This window comes from Manacus vitellinus, unplaced genomic scaffold, assembly GCF_001715985.3.
Source record: "Manacus vitellinus isolate BGI_N305 unplaced genomic scaffold, ASM171598v3 scaffold_6_pilon, whole genome shotgun sequence".
Lineage (NCBI taxonomy): Eukaryota > Metazoa > Chordata > Aves > Passeriformes > Pipridae > Manacus > Manacus vitellinus.
Window position 1 is genome coordinate 36,886,581 of NW_021940750.1, and position 17,735 is coordinate 36,904,315.

General features: G+C 36.4%; 1 protein-coding gene across 5 annotated transcripts in view; it reads left to right on the plus strand.

The window, feature by feature from the left end:
* PPP2R5E (protein phosphatase 2 regulatory subunit B'epsilon) overlaps positions 1-17,084 on the plus strand; it is a 77,490-nt gene extending 60,406 nt beyond the window's left edge. For 4 of the 5 annotated variants that reach the window (XM_018082446.2, XM_029964358.1, XM_029964357.1 and 1 more), the window contains exons 6-15: positions 1,643-1,735; positions 6,145-6,275; positions 6,360-6,419; positions 7,063-7,171; positions 8,146-8,199; positions 8,289-8,339; positions 9,208-9,327; positions 10,397-10,524; positions 12,302-12,403; positions 15,063-17,084. In XM_018082446.2, coding sequence (XP_017937935.2) covers positions 1,643-1,735; positions 6,145-6,275; positions 6,360-6,419; positions 7,063-7,171; positions 8,146-8,199; positions 8,289-8,339; positions 9,208-9,327; positions 10,397-10,524; positions 12,302-12,403; positions 15,063-15,162 — 948 coding nt within the window. In that variant the 3' untranslated portion in view covers positions 15,163-17,084. The remainder of the gene's footprint in view (positions 1-1,642; positions 1,736-6,144; positions 6,276-6,359; positions 6,420-7,062; positions 7,172-8,145; positions 8,200-8,288; positions 8,340-9,207; positions 9,328-10,396; positions 10,525-12,301; positions 12,404-15,062) is intronic. The other variant, XM_018082447.2, reaches the window with a different exon arrangement.
* The last annotated feature ends 651 nt before the right edge of the window (positions 17,085-17,735 follow it).

A 17,735-nucleotide genomic window follows, 5' to 3' on the forward strand; every position in this document is an offset into this window, starting at 1 on the left:
GGAAGACGGTTGAAGTGAGATGATATTTAAGGTCCCTTCCAACCCAAACCATCCCATGATTCCATGATTTTGAACCAGGACCATAAACTAAGTTTGGAGAAAGCATCATTGATATTAAGGCAGTAATTTCCTTTATTGAAAACACAGATGCAGATCCTTTGTGTGTTAGTCAGGACAATGACTTGCAGTACTAGTAAACTGAGGAGAAGTTTGACTGAGTAACATCAGTTTGTGGAGCCTGGGAGTTTCTGTGAGCAAAGGAGCACAATTGATCTCAGCCTGAAACGAGGATTGTATTTTACAGTTGTGTGCACAATCCTTGCCTGTGAGCTCTTTGTTTTGCTCTTTTGTGCTCTCTCATTTAGAGTCTGTGGAAATGTAGGTTCATCCCTCATTTATATTTAAATTTCACAAAAAATACGAGTCTTAAAAGCTTCGAGGCAGCTCTGAAGAGCTCTGCTCTGCCTGCCTGGAAACAGCACAGGCATATATATCTGTTACCTTGTGTTAAGTGACACTAGTGCTGTAGTTTTAAAAGTCATTACTTACGTGGAAATGATGGAATTTCTTATCCACCCGATGACTTGCCATTGTCAGGAAGAAATTCACCAAAGTGTTTGTGAGGAGTCGATGGAATTGATTTCCTGATGATTCAATGTTAGTTATGTAAGCTGTCACTTTTTCCATGTCTTATTTCTGAACCTCTCTCCCCCTTTTTGATTTCCTATTGCTTCCTTGGAGAAGTCGGAGAACACTGATATAAAGTAGCAGCAGCAGCAGTTTTGCAGCATATTGTTGTCATGGAAAAGTTTAAAACTGTTTAAAAATGTAATTTTTAAGCTTCCTTTCTCCTTTCAGTATCGATACTCAGACTCACTGAAGGCAGAAATGAGCAAGTTTTCAATGGCTGCTCTTTATGAAAAGGTTCAGCAAAGAGATTTGCTGGCTGGTAGCTCATTATCAGTGACAGATCAGAGTTGCTGTCTTATGAGGCCACAGCAGTCTCTGTTTCACTTCACTTCCTTGTTGCCTGTTTTTTATACTCTTCCTTTTCTCCACTAAATGAAAAGTCTGTTGCTGTCCCACTGAATAGTTTGGGTAGAGATGGAATTGCATGAAAATAAGCAGATTTTCTCCAGCCCCGAGGCTAATCTTGACTGTAAGTTAGGAACTTCTGAATAAATTCTGGTTTGTATTCTTCTTCTGTGTGTCAAGTTGTAGAACACTACTCTAAGCAGTTTCTAATTTAATTTAAATATTTCCAACTGTTTCACCAACCCTTTCAGAATTGTAATGTCTGTATTTGATGTGACTTCAGCAGTTCAGAGGGCAGTTTAAATGTGCTTTCCAATTACTTAAGGAAGCTTTACAAGATGATAACAGGCATTACAAGATGGCAGTGCCTGTTCTTGGTCATGAAATGTCTTTGACTGGAGTTAAATAAGCAAAAGCAGCTTAAAAAGCTCGTGTAATTAATTCTAACTAAGAGGTAGCAGCTGGATAAAGGAGGAAAGTTTTCATTTTTTAAACCTTTGCTCTGTGGAAAAATAAGTGCTTAATTTTTTAACAAAATTTAGGGAAATACTAAAATATGAAGATTAATCAAGTCATAAATTAACCACATTTTTTTTTTCTTTTGCAGCTTGTATATGAGTTTTTCATACGATTTTTGGAAAGCCAAGAATTTCAGCCCAGCATTGCCAAAAAGTACATAGATCAGAAATTTGTATTGCAGGTAAGCTGATGTGTTTTCTTTAAGGCTTCACGTTGCTTTTGAAAGAAAATTCCTTTAAAAAGGTCTTGTTTAGAATTCGAAAGTGTAAGTTTATTTGCAAAAGAAAAAGGCTATACCAGCATATACAATGGAAGCTTTCAATCTATGGAGGTGGTGGAAATACGTGTATGTGTTTATATGTCAGTCTCTGCTGCTCTAGGTGCATAAAATAGATGGTTTGGATCCAGTTTCGATACCTCAGTCAAAATATTGGACTTGCTGCTTATGAGAGGCAGCTGAAACAGTAACTATTGAAAAATGAAAGGTTTACCATCAAGTCTCAAAGTCCTGCTATGTAGAGAGTCTACTTAAATGCCAGTTTTAATGTGTCTTAATATTGTTAAAATGTTTCTGTTGGAAGCGGAGAACATTTCTCCCATCTCTCTCTGCAGGAAGGGGCAGAAGTTCATTAGCAAAGTTATTTCCAGCATGGTACTGAAACAGTGAGAGACTGTAGTGTTTGGGGAGGAGGAAGTAAATCAAAAGGCTGTATAAAGCTTGAGGTCTGTTAAAAGCGTGGAAGGAGAAGCAGCATCAGTAATAAACAACATGGGCAAAGAAGAGGTAGCTTTATTTTTGTAGTTTACTTGCCATTGCTGTGGCTAAAGGGAAGAGATGACTTTCAGCTGCTACCCAGATATTTTACACATGTTCAATCTTCCTTGATTTCTCATGTGCTTTCTTACTTCACTGGAACTACAGTAGCTGGTCCCCTCTACTGAGAAGTTTTTGTCCAGGCCTTGACAAACACCAGAACAGAGGTGGTTGAAGGAGGTTGTTTTCTAGTATAAGCCAGGATGCTCCACAGATACAACTGTTGTCTTTGGCTCTTGGGGATAGACCTGTCTTGGGTTTTCTGTTCCCATGGTGAATTTTTTGTATAACCACAAAGTCAGATAGAACTTCGTGTTTGATGCTGCCTATAACTTGCTTTTGAAATCAAGGAAATTTAGAAGGATTCCTACTTAGTTAGAAAAGGGAGTTTCCTTGCAGGCTGACACTTGAATAAGAAACAAATTAGGAGTGATACTCAGCATTTTTGAAGACCTTTCTCTCACCCCTTATCATGGAGCTTTTATTTTCTCCCTGTAGTACTCAGGAAATACAAGTTGTGCTTTTACTGTTCATGTTTGTTGTTTGTATGAAGAATACCTGGAAAATGTACTTAAGAGAGCAGTTTCTGTCTTATGCTCAAAGATTCAAAGAAGGGACTTCAGTTTCCTTCTTAGTGCCACAAGACTTTTTTCACCCCACAAAAACAGTAGATGTATTTATGGTTTTATTGTATCCATCTTCTAAAAACAAGAGCATTCTTCATCTGGATCAAACCTCTTGTGGTTTGCTTTTTGTTCACCTCAATACTGATTTGAACAAGGAGGTGCACCAATCTGATCATCCAGCACCTAGTGGAGATGTAAGAAGATGCATGATAATCACTCTCTACAGGTTTTTCCAGGCTGATTTTTATTTCTTTAAATATAGCAGGATTGCATTGGAATGAATACATGTGCACATGTTCAAAATCTGGTGAAAATAACTCTTAGATGCTCCTGTTATGTGCTGCTGAGCTTGGTCATGACTGGCAACATCCCACTCACACCCTTTCAAGACATTCAATCCTGGCACAGTTTGGCACGGGAGAATGGGTCTACAACAATGATTTTTTTATTTTTATTTTTAAATCCTACTAGTCTTTATTAAGTCTACTAAATGAAAGAACGGTATCTACTGAAAAAGAGGAATATGAGATTTTAAAAACTCTGTACCAGAAAATGTATGATGTGACAATAGGTCAGAAGAATTCTGAGGATTCACGTTCTTGACACGTGGTTCGGTGATGCACATTTATAAATTGCTGTGTACAGTGTGCCAATTTAAAATCCACATTTTCCTATAAAAAGTTCTATTGAGCCATATATATTATAAGCAAGGAGTTATATTTCCACGTGTGTAAATGTTTGTGTTTAGCCTGTAGGAACTGGGCTGTCCTTCCACTTTCTGTTATTCTTGTTGTGTGTCTGGAGCAACTCCTGAGAATCTGTGACCATAGATCACTTACATGGGAAAGTGATTTGACACTGAAGGTTCATTAAGCATGTTTGGTGTTTCATGACACTGACAACACAAGTGTAACAGTCTTTGAAATCAGCTTTCTCTCAAAATTAATTTTTTTTTGAATTTTATGAACTTTATTGAGGTGTTTCTTGGCAGTAAGAATGACTGTATGAAAAAATGATACATTTTAATGCACTTCTTCCCAGGCTTTTTCTTGTTGGCTTGATTTTTGCCTTTGGTTTTTTAAATATGGCCGTGTTTCTGGCTTTCAGCTGTATGTTTTAATAAAATGCTGTATGTACCAGTGTAACTGTTCAGTTCTCAAGCCTACTTATATACAGTCTGAAATGGTTGGCAGTGGTTGCTAAGAGACATACTATTCAAATATATCCACGAGTCTCTGTGTTATGTAGGTTGCTATTTTGGAAAATTTATTTCCCTTTTCTTTGTGTGTTTAGAATAGTCACATAAATTATGGAAGTCTTGCAGCTTGTCCATAAAAATAAGACTTTATTGTTGAAAACTGATAACAAATTGGACAGAGCAAAGTAATAGTCTTATTTATTTTTTTTTTTAAAATGAGAGGCTGAGCCTTAGTTTAGCAGTGTTTCCAGAGAGGATCTGTATAAGAGAACTGGAAATACAAATACTTTGCAATCCATTAAGAAGATGAAACACGTAAGTGTTTCCAGCTGTTTGCTGTCTTAGGGTGAAATGTGCTATTTGGGGAAGGATGAGGTGACTATTTATTTATTTAACTGTAGAACTAATTGAACAAAGCAATGTGTTTATAACCTCTGGAGGGCAGATGACAAACCTCATAGTTTCCTCATGAAATCCCCACCACAGATTCTTACTGCAAGGAAAACACAGTGAGATCTCATTACAAGCTGCAGAAACATTCAAAACAATGAAGAAGAGTATGTGCATCAGTCCTAGACCTGCATGTTAGAAGTCAAAAATCCCAGACAGCTTAATAACTTTTAATCATATTTTTCTGCCTTTTTTCTTTCTCACCTCCTCAAAGTTGTATAGCAGTTTAACAGAGATGTATGTAGCATACATACACTGACAGATCTACTTGTAATAGGTATTTAAAATTTATCTGTTTGTGAATCTCAGATAATTTTGCTTTCTGCCATTCCTGTAATAATTTTCTGACAGCATCTAATACATTTGTAAGACCTCTTTGGAAACCATCTTCGTTTCTTTTGCGAGACAGGTGATGGTTGACAGTTACTTTCTTTTTCATGCAAGAAAGATACTGGTTGCTTATGATTACTATCTAAAATTCCCTGTTTAATATGCATTTGGTGGTGGTTGAGTTTTTTGTTTTTAAGTAAAGTTTACCTTCTCATTTTTTTTCAAATATCCACCAGAATAGCCAGTGTTGTGGGGTCAAAAAATGAAGAAAGTGGCTAAGGGGAAGCTCATACTTTTGTGGTATAAGCATCAAGGGGAATAAAACAAAGATCTGCAGGTGCTATTCCTGCTGCTCATTTCATGTCTTAATTCTTAGAGACAACTTCAGGTGTCAGTGTTTTGGGATATATTTTGTGCAAGACAAGACACTGGAATATGTTTTCTTTTGATTGAGTCTCACATAATCATTTTGCTGTTTTAAAATCTTATTTAAGAACTACTTAATAAATGTGGGTCTTCTGTTGTTGGGTGGTTCTGTTGGTTTTTTATTTTGGTTTTGCTGGTTGTTTTGGTTTGTTTTTTTTTAATTGAAATTGATATTAATATTAAATAATTAATTCCCCCAGCACTTTGATTTGTGCCAATTGGTGAAGATCCTGTAACAGCAGACCCAGTGCTGGCATAGACCTTCCCTGTTGAGGCTTTCCACAGCATGAAGGCCATGCAATCACTAGGAAGGCTTAAGAGCTCATCATATAAATTACAAACAATTAGAAAAATGTGACCTTGACACAGTGTTGTGAGAACAAGAATATTAGAGCAAATGAGGATCTTTTAGTTCTGCAGAGTGAGGGAATGGTGGATGTTAAAAGGCAGGCTGTCTTCATTTATAGGTATTCCAGCATCTAAGAACTTACGTATTTATTTTGGGGAGAAGGAAGAAGAAAAGCGGCATTTTGGACCCAATTAATCAAAAATTTATCAGTCTGAGTTTTGTGATGATGTACTGGGGTTCCAACAGATTCTTTTAATACTGTATATCTACACCTTGCCTACCATGGATGTTACATTTTGCATGCATGTGCTTCCATGAATTTACTTTTATATAGAAGTCTGTGTGTCACACTTGTCAAATGTCCCCTCTTTGAGTTCTCTTTTTCCTTTGAACGCAGCTGTTGGAGCTGTTTGACAGCGAAGACCCTCGAGAACGAGACTACCTAAAAACAGTCTTGCACAGAATTTATGGCAAGTTTCTGGGTCTTAGAGCATTTATCCGAAAACAGATTAATAATATTTTTCTACGGTAAGTTGTGGAAGAAGGTGCTTTTCTCTCATGAACACTTTAGGAAACTGATATATCGCTTATATTTAACTTTTCTTTTTTTAGATTTGTTTATGAAACTGAACACTTCAATGGCGTAGCTGAACTGTTGGAAATTTTAGGAAGGTAAACGAGTCTTTATTTATTATCTGTCTCAGACTTCCCTTCTGGACATGCCAGAATAGTGTCAGATTTGGAAGAAGTATTATGATAAGCCCTGATTCTGAAAACAGATGTGTGCACATGCTCATCTTTAAGCCCACGTGCAAACCTCTGTCACATCTTTGCCAAGAATATAAACTAGATGCAAGTTACAGCCAAATGTTGGATTGATTTTTACATGTGTATGTGCATTACATTTTGTGCACTTCACCCTTACATGATGTAGAATTACTTTTTTTTTTTTAGGCACACTAGCAGTGTGAATGTTTCGAGTTAATCTAATTTTGGTAGGTTAATTACTCAAGACCACCTTGCTTACATGAATTTACAGACCACATACACAAGGTCTTACCTGTTTGGCAACAGGTTTGTTCAGCTGTTTATGTGATTATTCCTAAGTTGGAGCTGAATTGCTACCTAAACATCTTGTGCCCTGCTAATATAAAGCAGGACCAAAGTCAGCACCTGTTTACAAATGGCATGAACCTGCTATTTGTAAACAGGTGCCTACTGCTAAATATATTTTAATCTAGAAAGTGCTTGTTTGGCCCTCCATATTGTTTTCTCTGATAGTGACACTAACAAATATTTCTTTTCTGATTTCTAGTATTATCAATGGTTTTGCTTTACCTCTGAAGGCAGAGCATAAACAGTTTCTGGTGAAGGTGCTGATCCCTTTACACACTGTCAGGAGTTTATCACTCTTCCATGCACAGGTAGACATTATAAAAATATTTTCTGTTCAGAGTTATATTTTTTTAGGGTTGCTTTGGAAATTTATTTATGTAGCACATAAAAGGTGGGGGGAACTTCTGAAATGTGGAAAAAATACAATAGTTTTTTTTTTTTAAAAACTCATTTGATGTGCTTTGTCTGATAGATATTTTGCTTCTGTTCTGATTAGGTACTTAAAATTGTTAATATACAACTGTAATAGTTTGGAGATTTTACTTAGTATTTAAGCAGTCTGTAGGTTTTTCTGCTGTTTTCGCATTCTCACAAGTTTGCCTTTCCCATTCTCTCTCCCAAGAAGATGTTTGGGTTTCCTTAGTCTGGTGCTGTCAAGGCTCTTCTTCACCCTGGCAACTTTCTGAATAATAATACCCACATTTTTGCATGATCTTCAACATTCTCCCTCACAGATTTCTTAATACTGCATTTATGCTCTCAGATATCTTTTATGCCTTCATAACATTATTTTTCCTCTGATAAGTGCTGCCTGTTGCCTTTCTGTCTGACTTTCAGATAGTGCAGTATTTCTTATGCTGATAAAGCTGTGCTTTCCAAATATGTTATTCCAGGGTTTAGGTGTTGGCTCATCTTTCAAGAGTTCTCATGATTCTGCTGATGTATAAAACGTGTAAAAAGACACAGTTTGAGAGAGTAACAGAAGTTTCAAAACATTTGGTTGTATGACTGTATTTAGAATTGCAAGTTGCTCTGATTTTAATTGTATGTGTTACTTTGTCTCTCTGACTGTTTTTGTAAAGTGTCCTGTTGTTTCTTACGAGCTGAGCTTTCAGAGCACTTGCACAGTGCAAACTGTGCATCTCAGTTTGAAATCGGATGCAGTTTGAGAAAGCTGAATAGCACCTTGCCTCGAGTGTCTCTTTTTTTAAAAATTGGGTCCTTGTGGTTTCTTTATAGAAATGTTCTGACTTAATTCTCCTTAATTCTTACCTCTTCACAGCTGGCGTATTGCATAGTACAGTTTCTGGAGAAAGACCCCTCGCTCACAGAACCGGTAAATATTTCTTTCCTACTTTTTTTTTTTTTGCCTCCCTGTTGAGAGAAAAATAAAAAAATCTGACTTTTTTTTCCCTTCTAATTTAGGTCATTAGAGGTTTAATGAAATTCTGGCCAAAAACCTGCAGTCAGAAAGAGGTAAGCGGCGTGCTAGTATAACAAAACAAAAGAATTATTTTGCTCTAAAATATAATAAGCAGGGAATCTTTAAATATTTCCTGGTAGTGAGCACGTGCTGTGGTGAAATCTTGGTATTTTTTCTTGGAGATGATTTTTCTCTACTTGGATTCTGGCTTTTTAGAAAATTTCAACTATGAAGAGAAAAGTTTGATAATCATGGTTTCTATTCACAAAATTAGCACTGGTACTTCTGAAGAGAACTGTTATGGCATTTTTTTTTTTTTTTTGAGAGGAGAAAATAAACATAGTTGAGGATAGGTTGGAAAACTCTGGTAGACTTGGAATTGTTTGTATGTGAGGGTAGTATTTTTCCAGGGAGGGTGGAAGATATTTTACTGTCTAGTGTTTATCTGCTATACATGTAAATGATGCAGTTAGGCCTTTGCATTTTTGTTTCAAATTCTTGATGCAAATCTGAGTTTCCCTAATGAGGTTTTGTGAAAAAGCAAAACCGTAATTCTACCTTGTTTTTAGAAGCAATATTCAAAATAAAGAGACTCTCCTCAGTTAGCAAAGTTTAAGCTTTGGTCAAATTCTTCGTGTGAGGCAAAGTTTTGAGAATTGAACCAGTATTCCATGGTAATTTTATTGTAAAGGACAAGTGCTATATTTGAAAAGACAGCACTTGAACACACTTGTCCTTCTTTTAAGAGACTGAACCCAGAAGCTGCTAAAGGTAGAACTGATCATATTATTGGAGAGGGTCTTGCTGAACTTGTGAGGCTTCCATTTCTCCCTGAAGCAGTAGAATTTGAGGGTTACCAGCATTTTTCTGATTGAGATGATTTAGAGGTTTTATATTTAATGCTTTCTTCCTTGTCTTTAGGTCATGTTCCTAGGAGAGCTGGAGGAAATCTTGGATGTAATTGAACCATCACAATTTGTCAAAATCCAGGAACCGTTGTTTAAACAAATTGCCAAGTGTGTCTCTAGCCCTCATTTTCAGGTCAGTGGTAGAGGTTATTTTTTGTACAGGAATGTATAGTCTCAGTTTCAAATGTAACAGCCCTGCAAATGTAATTATTGTTTTATGTTATGTGGTTTTAAATACTCGCCTTCTGTGGAAGAGGATATGTTGCAGTAGAAGTTTAGTTCTGAGCTCCATGTTAGAGGTATCTGGGGTTACAGCCCAGAACTTGCTGTTCTGAGCCCCACATAAGGCCTAAAAACTGCATCCAAGTAGACTTTGAGCCCTTCTGACTGTGGGTGACAGGTCCCTGCCATATAGACCATGTAGGATGTATCTGCTCTCCATTTTTGGTGCAATATGGTTGTTTTCCAACTTACTTCCCTCTGTAACCAGGAGATGTCTGATTAGAGGTGACAGAAAATTTATCATCACATTGCATAAAGGGAAGAAGGGAAATGAATAGGATTTAGATGGAATGACACTAGAGTTCATGGCCTGTGGTGTCTCCATATTAAGCCTAGTGACCTGTCCTGGCACAAAGGCAGATGTGACTTTTCAGCTCTTCCCTGGGCTGCATTTATTTTTAGCATAATTTAGATCAGCATCCTCCCTCCTACTCCCCAGCTCCTCCCCAAGGTGATCACTGTCATTGTTACCTTCCCCACAGGGAAGGTTTCTCCTCCCTTGTTCAGCCCAGCTGTGGGGCCTTTCTCTGTCTCCTTCCTCTGGTATCCCAGCACTAGTGTCTTCCTTCTGACTGCAGCCTTCCTGACTTTGAGGGAAAGGGGAGATGGGAAGTCTCTCTGCTCTCCCTTCCCCTCCACAGCTGCAGCATTAATGCAGTGTCTGCACCTGGTCTTCAGTGAGCAGCAACATACTGCTCAGGGGAAAGAGAGTGTGGATGCTGTGGGATCAGAATTACAGGATAGAAACTTAATTCCATTAATGCATGTTATGCTACTGATTGGAGTTGTTTAATTCCAAAACTAATGACTCCTGTTAATTTGTCTTTGTGAAGTTTTTCTGTGATTTGTTTTTCCTTCGGAAAATTACAAAATTATAGGTATCTGAATTCCTGTTAATAATTTATTCCTTTGACTCAAAGGTGGCTGAAAGAGCGCTGTATTATTGGAATAACGAGTACATCATGAGTTTGATAGAGGAGAACTCAAATGTTATACTTCCCATCATGTTTTCCAGCCTTTATAGGATTTCTAAAGAACACTGGAATCCGTAAGTTTTTTGTCTTTACACTTTATTTTACTGTTTCTGAATGGGAGAGATCCAGACCCAAAGCTGGTCTGAGCAAGTGCAACTCTGTTAATGCCAATATAAATTAGTCTGTACTTGAGCTTGTCTCAGAGTGTTTTTAATTAACTGGTATGTGTACAAAAATCTCTACCTTACGGGATAAAAATAGACCTTCTCACAAGCTGGAAAAAAGAGAAATTAGATGTTACATTGTTATTGAGGAAAAAGTGTTGCTCATCGAGCTTTTCTCCTACACAGTTTTTTATAAACTGGTTGACTCTTAAGCCAGATTGTAAATTGTCTAGAGGAATATCTCTTGGCATTAATAAAGCTTTGTGGCTGTATCATGGACTGATACCTCTGGGAGACCTCTGGAACTGGTATTTTTTAAACATCTGTGAAGCATACAGACATCAGTATATTCTTCTTGGGTTGTTTTTTTCTAAATTTATTGAAATACAGCTGTTCTCTGTTACAGTAATTGAACAGTTACTTCATATTGGTATTCTGATAATTAGGCATTTTTATTTTAAACTGAATGACCTAGTAGAAAGTGTTTTAATGAAAAATACTATTACAGTTAGATGCCATGTATTCCATACTTGAGTTGAAAAGTTTTTCTAACTCAAGATGGTTACCATGTAGTAAACCCAGTATTTTTAATGAGCTTGTGCTACATTCAGGTCTCAGTTGTTTTAAGACCTTACTATACAATATTTAATCTTTTCAAACATTAGTCTTTTTGTTCTGTACCTAGGCAAGCTCTCAAGTTTGTGTGCTTACCTGACAAATCTAGTGCTACTGGAAAGCTTCTGTAATTAAGACTGGTCACACAAAGACACTTTCCATGGCATTACCAGTCTCCAACATGCCCCTGCTCCTGCCTAAACCTTTATACTGTGCACTGGGATGCTTTTGGTAATGAGAATACTCCAGTATCCCAGTTTGCAGATTGTTCATACCCACAGGAATTTTGTTTTTTTGACACATAAACCAGGTAAAGATACATGTAAAATAAAGAATATAATTTAAATAATTTTTATATTTATAAGAAAATTTGCCACGTAGGCAACAAAATTAAAAGTGTATTGAAAGAAGTGAAAGAGAGACAGGGGTATGTGAGCAATGGCACATAGTTTGTCTGCTATATGGATTAGCTCCAAAGGTTCCTGGCACTTGTTCTGTTGATTCACTGCCTCCTGGCTGAAGTGCTGTTTCTTAAGCAGCTCTGGGTCTGAATATGACAGCCATAGTAGTGGATCAGGAACTGTGAAAGGGAAAATGAATATGAAATGTATGAGTACAATCACTCTTGAAATGCAGCCTTGTATTTTGCATAGAGGCAGTGAATATTCAGCTTCATAGAAAAGTCATAAGGAAATATGAATCACTCTCATTTTGTGTTTGAATTCTATTCCTTCTGCCAGCATTGATGATTTGAATCCCTGAAGCTGCATTCAGAACTGCTCCACAGCATGAGGGAAGAGTCTGTAGTTATATGTAATGGCTTTCTGTTGTTACCTTTTACCCTGGAGTTTTGGCTTTCTCGATTTCAGTAGTCAGTAGAGACAGGAAAGCTGATTCTCACCTTTAAATATGTTAATCAAAAGCAGTTTCACTGAAATCGAAGAATTTACATAATCATACTTGCAAGAACAGAACTGGTCACAGAAAGGCCGGGAAGAGAAGACGCTTTTATTTCACGTTTGATTTCACCTGCAACTAATGGACTCCTTTCTTCTTTTTCAATTTCTCACAGGGCTATTGTGGCTTTAGTCTACAATGTGTTGAAGGCATTTATGGAAATGAACAGCACCATGTTTGACGAGCTGACAGCCACTTACAAGTCAGATCGTCAGCGGTAACTTTTTAAAGCTTTTTTTTTGTCAGCTGTGCATAAGGCCTGCTCTTTAGTTTTTCCCTTACACTCAGGTGCAGTTGCATAATCTCACACATGGTAGGCACAGTGCCCCATTTTTCCCCTTGCCTGCCCATTAACCTTCTCCTTGCAAGGTGTAAGATTAGATGTGCAGGTTGCTCTTTACCCTTTATTAAATACAGTATCCGTTGCATTGCTCGGGAATCCACATTATTCAAGCAATTCCTTTTGACTCCCCGTTCCAGGAGACTGAAGCATATCAAGGTCTTCAATAGTAAAAAAAAAAAGAGTTTAAAGATAACACTTTGCTTTAAGACTTCACAAAAAAAAGTTACACTGAGCTTTGGAAAGAGACACAAGGGAAACCCCTAAGATTTGTTTTCCAAACTGCTGTTTGTAGGCTGGATGTGGTCTTAAAGCAGAGAGGCATCTCTCAGCCCTTTCATTTCTTATTCAGAGGTCTTGCTCTCTATCTGAGTCTTTTAGCATGCAGGATCCATTAAGTACACCACTCATAGAATTGTTAGTTCTACCCCAGTAGCTTTTTGTCTTTTCTTTTGTTTTCCTTAATCTTCATTTTCCAATTACAGTGTGGCATCTTTTCTCAAAAGTCTTACCTCATGCAAAGTGTCAGGTGAAAAAAATGAGGAAATTTCAGGAACTCTGAACAATTTGCAACTTCATTTAAGTCACACCTTGTCTGTGACTCAGGGATTGCCCAAAGCAAAGCAAAGGGCACTGCATGTCAGCAGACCTTGTTAGTACAGTCTGGAAAGTCTCTTGGAGGCTGTTTTTTGACTTGTGTGACTCCAGTCAACACTGGCCTTTTGTTTTGCTTTGTTTGAATTTTATACACAAAAAAATCATTCATTAATATAGTATTTTACCATAGTTCACTGATATGGTATGGCAGTGGTAAAAATAGTCCATTAATGTGGTATTTTACTTTTAGAGACTTGGAGATATATTTGAGCGAAGATGCCAGATCAGTTCTTGATAGGTGTTGATAGTTAAGGTTCAATCTGCTGGTGCAGTTGAGACAACAGTGGTTTCTTAAGAAACAGGCAGAGAATTTTGGGACTGGTCATCAAATCCAGCCATTCACTGAGGGAGGTTGGTGACTTAAATCAATTTGCAGATAAGAAACTCTGCTCTTAACAGGACCAGACACTGAAGTGGAGCATCCCATGGCTGGATAATGGGGAGGTTTATTGGCTGAACTGCACAAAGAATTTTTCTTGCCCCTGCTGACGTTGTATCTCCTGTTCAGGGCTGGTGCTAAGCATTTCACCATTTCTGTTTACTGCTTATAATTTTAAAACATGCGAATACCTGAAGGTATAAAGTGCTGGGATGTTTACCTTAATGTTTCCAGAAAATCTTTAGCATTTTAATAAAACCACATATCAGAAGGGTAGCTATGATACCACTTAAAACTTGAGAAATATGTTCAATATTAATGACTAGGAAAGGTCAAATAGGTAAGTTGGATGAGTTGATCATCCTCTAACAGTCTTTTAGGTAAGCAGGCATATATTTCATAATGATTAGAGGATAAATATTGGTAGGTAGCCTGGAAATGTAAGGCTATTTCACTTATTCTTGTATTTAATTTTAAATACTTTTAGTAACAATGGGCTCTTTTTTTTTTTCTTTACTGTTCCTTGGGGATTTGTCTGAAAGTTGTTTGTATTTTTTTTTTATAAGTTTAAAATACTCTTGGGAAATTAAAATTCCAAATAAATGAACCAGATGTTGGTATTTTGACTGAATCAAGATGTGCAGAGATGTTTCTAATCCGCTGAAATATTTTTCAAGACTTCTCTAATGTGACTAGCAGAGAATCTGTGTTTCTGTCATTGTTAAGATTTCCATTTCCCCTAAACCTATAAGGTGATGTGATAGAACTTGAAAGCATTTTGTACCTTACAGTACCAAGGAGATTTATTCAAAGTAAGCTATGGCAGAGACAGGAAACTTAGAAAGCAAACAATGCAGGTAAAGTAAATGTTAGATTTGCTGTTTAATTTTGTCAAATCAACCATTAAAGTCTGTTGTTAAAGCAAATGCTACATAGATCTTGTAGGAATTTGGTGTGGAAAAAGAGTGACTCAGTGAACAAAAGGCAGATCTTTTAGCTTGAACTTTGCCTTGGCTGGTGCCTAAGCCAAATGGAAGCCACCAGTCAGTTAAGTAAGAATAGCAATTCTAAAAGAATCAGGGAAAGCTTTTTCTAGGAAGTGGCTGTTATTTTTAATATTAAAAAATGCTATGCTTACATAAACAAACTTGAAAATAATTAAATAATTTAGTTTGCAATGTTAATTTGTATAATCTTAGTCCATTAGGCCCATAATAAAAGTCCACTGCATTTTTTCTTCCTCATTACAAATTAGTGTCTATGAACACTATCACTTTGCTCAGCTTATGTTTTATGTTCTTCTCATACTGCTTTTAGTTATATTTTCGTAGGTTACAAAAAGGAAAAAAAGAAAATATTTTTAAAAATTAATTTTTTTGGGAAAATTGCAGTTGTGTTCTTGAAAATCAGTGCAGCCAATAATGTCAAATATATATATTTTAACATAAATGTTATACAGTCTTCTCTCCTGTTAACACTTTGTTTTATTTCATCTGTCAGTGAGAAGAAGAAAGAGAAAGAACGCGAAGAACTGTGGAAAAAACTGGAGGATTTGGAATTAAAGAGAGGTCTTAGACGTGATGGAATAATTCCAACTTAACAAAAAAACAAAACAGCATTATTAACCTGTGGAGTCACACATTTATGTAGTAGAAGATGGAGCAACAGTTTTCTGTATTGTGCAACTTTACAGTAGATTTCACATTTGTTTCATTATTACAACAGCACTGTATATACCTGTCTCTAAGTAAAGGAAAAAAATAAGGACTTTAATCCAAAGTTTGGACAACAGATGGACTTCTCAGAACTTTGCAAACATAATCATTGTTTTAACCCTTCTTTAAAACCAGTCTTCAAAGATCTGTTGATGAAAATTGCAATGTCAAATTCCATTGTCAGGACCTGTTCCTTATTTATCATTAGCAGAGAGTATAATACAACTTTCAAATGTGAACAATCTTAAAATTTAGCTTGTCTTTCTGCTAAACTGTTACGTGTATTTATAGTAAAAGAGAAAAAAGACTGTCATTTCCTTATGAGTTTGTGTAACATCCTCCTTCTCTGGATAACTTTACTGTAATTTGACTTTTTTTTTCCTTTTGCACATCTTCATGAGTTGAATGTCCATTCAGATCAGGGCCATGAAAAACATTGGTCCTGAATAAAAGTTTTGTTTACTGGTGTGAGAATTTTTTTAGTACCAGGCTGTCTCTGGTGCTTCCTTAATTTGAGCATTAGGAGTTAAAAAAAAAACAAGTAGGTGATAAACATAGTAGGAAAGGGAGCTTTGGATTCATGCACCTTTTTATTACAAATCCAAATTAGTGTCCACAATCCTTGAAAAAATGGGCAGTGGTAACACCCTGAACTTCAGTACCTAACCAGTATTAGTGATGCAGCATTGGAGACACGTACCAGAGTTGGTTTAGAAACACTAATTGCTAAATTATTACAGTATGTTTTTATTGGACCATTTAGAAAGAACACACGTGCTAAACAACACAAGCATGAAATTGCTCTCCAGTGGTCACGGATCTAATTGGAAAATGAGTTGAGATAGCAGTTTGGACAGTTTGGAGTTGTTGCCTTACTTTTTAATATGTATTTATAAAGTGTTCCAGCAAAAGAGGATGTAGCCTCTAAAAAACATACTCTAGTGTTTTTGTGGTTCTAGTACTATTACTCATCACAGTACCAGCCCTGTGGTCTTAGCTGGAAAGGATTCTGGATAATACACTTCTGCATTCTCATCTGGATGCTCATTCCTAACTACTGTATTTGTTACCAAAAGTGGTTCTACAAATGCTACTGAAAAAAAAAGAATTCTGGAAATCCTAATGTTCTGAGTATTAATAATAAAGTTTAAAATGCTTTTATATCAAAGGTGCATTGTGACCAAATTGTTTAAAACAAAAGAGGAAAAAAAAAATTACAAAGAACAAAAGAAGAGGGCTGTATTATAAGTATACATTATTGGCTATCTGCTTTGTATTTGAAAGTGGAATCTTACATCTTTGGTAGGTAAAATGCTGATAAGACTTATGTACAGTATATATTTAGCTAATGCAGTTGCATTATTATATACCAGAAGGTATGTGTTTTGGGATTTTTCTCCAGGATGCTTTTGAACTGTTATAGACATATGACAACAGTGAATTGATAATCCTAAACCATCAATCCAGCAGTATTTACAGTATAAAACTGAATTGGTGTTCATGAGTCTTTGTGATAGTTGCAAACATGAATTTATGACCTGTTGCCATTGATAGAAATACAGTATAAATACAAGCTTGTATATTTTTCTTCCTACCATTTAAATATACAGTAGGATTTGAAGTTTTCTTGTTTTCAGGCACGGAAAAGAGGTAAAAAAGGATTCCCTCCTAGACTACTGACTGTTTCAGGATTATCAGGTCACAGTTTGTACTCCTGGGTCTGCGCACACAAATGTTGTAAACTCAACGTTTTGTAAGAACTTGACACTGTTAATTCTGGAAAAAAAAAAAAAAGTGGAACTAGTCATATGCAACACCAAACACAACATGGTTTTAATGGGATTAATATGAGCTTCTTTTAAGAACATTGACTGGGACGCAATGTAAATTAGGCAGTTACTGTCATAGTTGAAACATTTTATTTTAAAGTGCTGAAGCAAAGGTGCAAGCTGAAATACTGAAGATTAAATAAATTTATAACAAATCATGTCCCTTAGCCCATTGATTTTGACAGTCTTTTATTTCTGTTACCAAAAAAAAAAAAAATATTTGCTAGTGTGACTTCTGTGTGAAATGATCATACAGTACAAAAGGGTGGACTCAAACTCATGCTCAAAGACTATGTTCCATTGTGAAAAACTGAGATAGAATGGAGGACTAAAACTTCATGTTTTTCACCTGGTGGAGTAAAACACAACAATGTGAAATTAGAAAAAGCACCTTGTCCTGTACTTAGAGTTTAGGTGAGTGTTGTTTGTTCATAACTATTTTTGGTTTCTGACATGTCATTCTGCTATTGATCATACAAGACTGACGAGAACCTGATGGGTTGCAATATTTTGTTACCTCTGATTGTTACCTCTGATGTGGGGATAGTGGGGTGTATCTAAAGTTTATAGATGACTTATCACTTCCGAGAAGGAATGTTTAACGTGAACGGGACGCTGTGATGTTATTA